At 35.9% G+C, this 3,274-nt stretch overlaps 2 protein-coding genes across 2 annotated transcripts; both read left to right on the top strand.

Moving 5' to 3' along the window:
* The first annotated feature begins 621 nt into the window (after positions 1–621).
* LOC109215027 (protein FAR1-RELATED SEQUENCE 4-like) lies at positions 622–1,410 on the top strand. Its single transcript, XM_019379030.1, has 2 exons — positions 622–803; positions 903–1,410. Exons 1-2 carry the CDS (start codon positions 622–624, stop codon positions 1,408–1,410), a joined length of 690 nt encoding a protein of 229 aa, XP_019234575.1.
* An 83-nt stretch (positions 1,411–1,493) lies between these two features.
* LOC109215026 lies at positions 1,494–2,022 on the top strand. The gene is made up of 2 exons (XM_019379029.1): positions 1,494–1,646; positions 1,750–2,022. Exons 1-2 carry the CDS (start codon positions 1,494–1,496, stop codon positions 2,020–2,022), a joined length of 426 nt encoding a protein of 141 aa, XP_019234574.1.
* Positions 2,023–3,274: the final 1,252 nt, after the last annotated feature.

Here is a 3,274-nt window from a genome sequence, read left to right as displayed (position 1 = left end):
TTCATACCAGTTTGTCGATGACCAAGAAGAAGAAGGACAGCTAATAATGCAAATTGACAACTAACACACAAACCAACAAAGCTTTTTGCCTTCTTCAATGATAAGCAAAAACGAAGATAAAGTAAACATGGAGCTTATACGATAACATACAGATAGAATTTAGAAGAAAATTTGCTGAAACTTTCTAGTAGCTTCTCAGATATCAAGAAAAAGAAGTGAGGAGAAAAGCTGAAAGAATCTCCACCATGTAAAATACTTAGGCATGATGCGTTGCCTGAGGAAGTAAGAGTCGGATCAATTTTTGAGAACAAACAAAACATGACTAAATTTTTCTGCAGCTTGGAGATAAACCAGAAAGTTGAATTCACTGCTGTTAGATCATGTTCAAAGAGATACGAGCTGAAATGCATCGTGGACAAATGTGGTTGGAATATACGTGCTACCAGAATAAAAAATTCCACACTATTCAGGGTGATAAAATATCATAACAACCATGAATGCTCGGTTGATGCAAGAAAATCAGATCAGAAGCATGCTACATCAAATTTTATAAGTGAACAAATTATAGAACATGTTCGAGACAAAAAGATAGAGGTTACACCAGCCTTTGTAGAAAACGAAATGAAAAAGAAATTTGGGATTGACATTGGTTATCACAAGGCATGGCGCGCTATTCAAAAAGCTGTTGCTTGCATAAGGGGAACACCTGAAGAGAACTACCAGATTCTTCCTTCATACCTGCACATGATGGTGCGCAAAAACCCAGGAACGTACACAAGCATAAAAAGAGATGGGCAGAATAGGTAAGCAAAACAATACTAACCATCAGCCTGAAGTTTCAAATGTTCCTATTTGAAAAAATTCATACCTTATGATTTGTTTTTTTGTGTTTCACTTAACAGATTTGCTTACATGTTCTTTGCTCCTGCGGCATCAGTAGCTAGTTGGTCCTACTGTAGACCCGTTATTGCAGTATATGCAACGTTTTTAAAGTCAAAATATCGTGGTGTTCTATTTGTTGATGTATCAAAGGATGCAAACAATCAAATCTTTCCTCTATGTTTTGGTGTAGCAGATTCAGAAAACAATGAGGCATACATTTGGTTCTTCGAGGAAATGAGGAAAGCAATTCAAGTCCGTCGTGAACTGGTTTTCTTGTCAGATAGAAACCAATCGCTCACAAATGGGATTAGAAATTTTTTTCCTGAAGCTCACCATGGTATCTGCCTCTATCACTTTGAGAAAAATTTAAAGCAAAGACATGCAAAAGCCACGGTAATAAATCTTTTTCAAAGTGCTGCAAGGTCATACAAACGTGAAGATTTTAATCAGTTAATGTCCCAACTCAAAAGTGTTGACAAGAAAACATACAATTACATAATGGGAGAGCCTCCAGAGAGATGGGCTTGATCGTGGTTCCCACGGCCACGTTATGATATGCTAACAACAAACATGGTAGAATCATGAATTCCGTTTTACTAAAAGGGAGAGAAATGCCTATTTTAAGAATGTTAGATTTCATCCAAGAAAAGTTGGGAGAGTGGTTTTACGAACAGAGAAAAAAGGCAAATGAAACTTTTCATAGAGTATCAATATGGGCAGAAGAAGAGATGACTAAGAAGATGGACTTGGCTTGCAAAATATTTGTGAGTATATTTATTAACTTCAGGTTTTTATATCTGTTGCTGTGATTTACTGCTTACATTGAAAAAACTTCATACTTTTTCTTAAATTTTTATTCCTTGTTAGGTGTTCAACCTTGATTCAATGTTGTTTAGAATAAATAGTGAAGGAATCGAATTCATTGTGGACTTAAAAAAGAGAACTTGTGACTGCCTGAAATTCCAACTTGATGAATTGCCCTGTCCACATGCAATTGCTGCTATTAATAAGAGATATATGCAGAAATATGATTACTGCTCAAATTGGTATTCAAAGGAAACATGGTTGAAAATATATGAAGGACATGTGAATACTGTGGGAGATCAAAAAATGGGATATACCACAAAATGTACAACCTGAGATCACAAAACCTCCCGATGTAGAGATTTTAGAAGGAAGAAAACAAAAGAAGAGGCATATCCCTGCGACTGAATCAGTACCATTGAAGTGTACCAAATGCAGTCGATGTAAACAAGTTGGGCATAACAGAACAACTTGCTTGTCTTCTCCAGCATCTCATCCATATTCCAAGAAACACACTGAAAAATACTCCAACCTTCAATAATCCTTAGTCTGAATTTAGACTTTCATTATTGTATGACATATTTGAAATGTGATTTTTTTCATAGGAATTAAAAAAAAGAAGCTCTTGGACTATTTTATATACTGCTAAAGTACAAATCATTCATTTTTGTTGCGCAGGCTTACAAGTTTGGTTGCATTTTAAAAAAGTACGCAATGACTTCAGCGAGAAAAAACTTCAGGTTACAGTATGTGAAATACATATCCTTAACAAACACACACACACACACATACACATACACACATACGCGTACAGCATACAAAAGAAACGCATGTACAAACAAAAGCTTCAGCAGCTGACTATAAGTAAAAAGCAAATACCAACAATAATAAGGATAATGCAACATAAAGCTAAGAAGAAAGAGGATGGGAATTACATTGATACAGAAAGAGATGAGGACAACACACAAAGTACAAACAAAAACTTCAGCGTCTCTGGGCTGAAGTTATACAAAACGAACCTAATAACTTCAGCATATTTTTTAATGAATATGCTGAAGTAAACAAAAAACCACAGCATTAAAACATAATAAAAAAAAGGATTACAAACGCTATGCATCATCACCATCATCATCATCATCATCACAGTACTCCTCAATTTCTCTAAATATCTCATCATCATCAGTATCGGAGATAACTATAGGGTACTCAGGCAAAAAGACCACAGAGTCCAACGAGATCATTCTTCAACTTGTTGAATTCATCACGCAGCTGACTTTGTTCAACGATTATCCTATCCATAAGAGAAACAAGAGTCTTCAGGTTGTTTTGCAGCTTGGAATAGTCGTCCCCGATGGGAAACTTAAAACTATCAAACTGCTGCACAACCTTGTCAAACGAGGTTGAATAACCTCCACAACTATGTTCCAGGTTAAGCCTGTTCTGGAATGATTCATTGGCAAAAAACTGTGGTCTGATTCTCTCCCAATCAGCCTTTATTTGATCCCACAAAAGCACAACATTAGACATTGATTTGTTATTGTACCACTCACACCTCATAGTCTCCCACTTCTGCATAATTTCATCCATA

The sequence above is a fragment of the Nicotiana attenuata genome, unplaced genomic scaffold (genome assembly GCF_001879085.1).
Source record: "Nicotiana attenuata strain UT unplaced genomic scaffold, NIATTr2, whole genome shotgun sequence".
Classification (NCBI taxonomy): domain Eukaryota; kingdom Viridiplantae; phylum Streptophyta; class Magnoliopsida; order Solanales; family Solanaceae; genus Nicotiana; species Nicotiana attenuata.
The sequence above is the reverse complement of the archived record's forward strand: the minus strand, read 5'-3'. Positions and strand labels throughout refer to the sequence as shown.

Coding starts and splice junctions, on each gene's coding strand:
- LOC109215027 (XM_019379030.1), top strand. CDS start 622: ATGAAAAAGAAATTTGGGATTGACATTGGTTATCACAAGGCATGGCGC. Junction 804..902: donor AAAAGAGATGGGCAGAATAG/GTAAGCAAAACA, acceptor TTCACTTAACAG/ATTTGCTTACATGTTCTTTG.
- LOC109215026 (XM_019379029.1), top strand. CDS start 1,494: ATGCCTATTTTAAGAATGTTAGATTTCATCCAAGAAAAGTTGGGAGAG. Junction 1,647..1,749: donor ACTTGGCTTGCAAAATATTT/GTGAGTATATTT, acceptor ATTCCTTGTTAG/GTGTTCAACCTTGATTCAAT.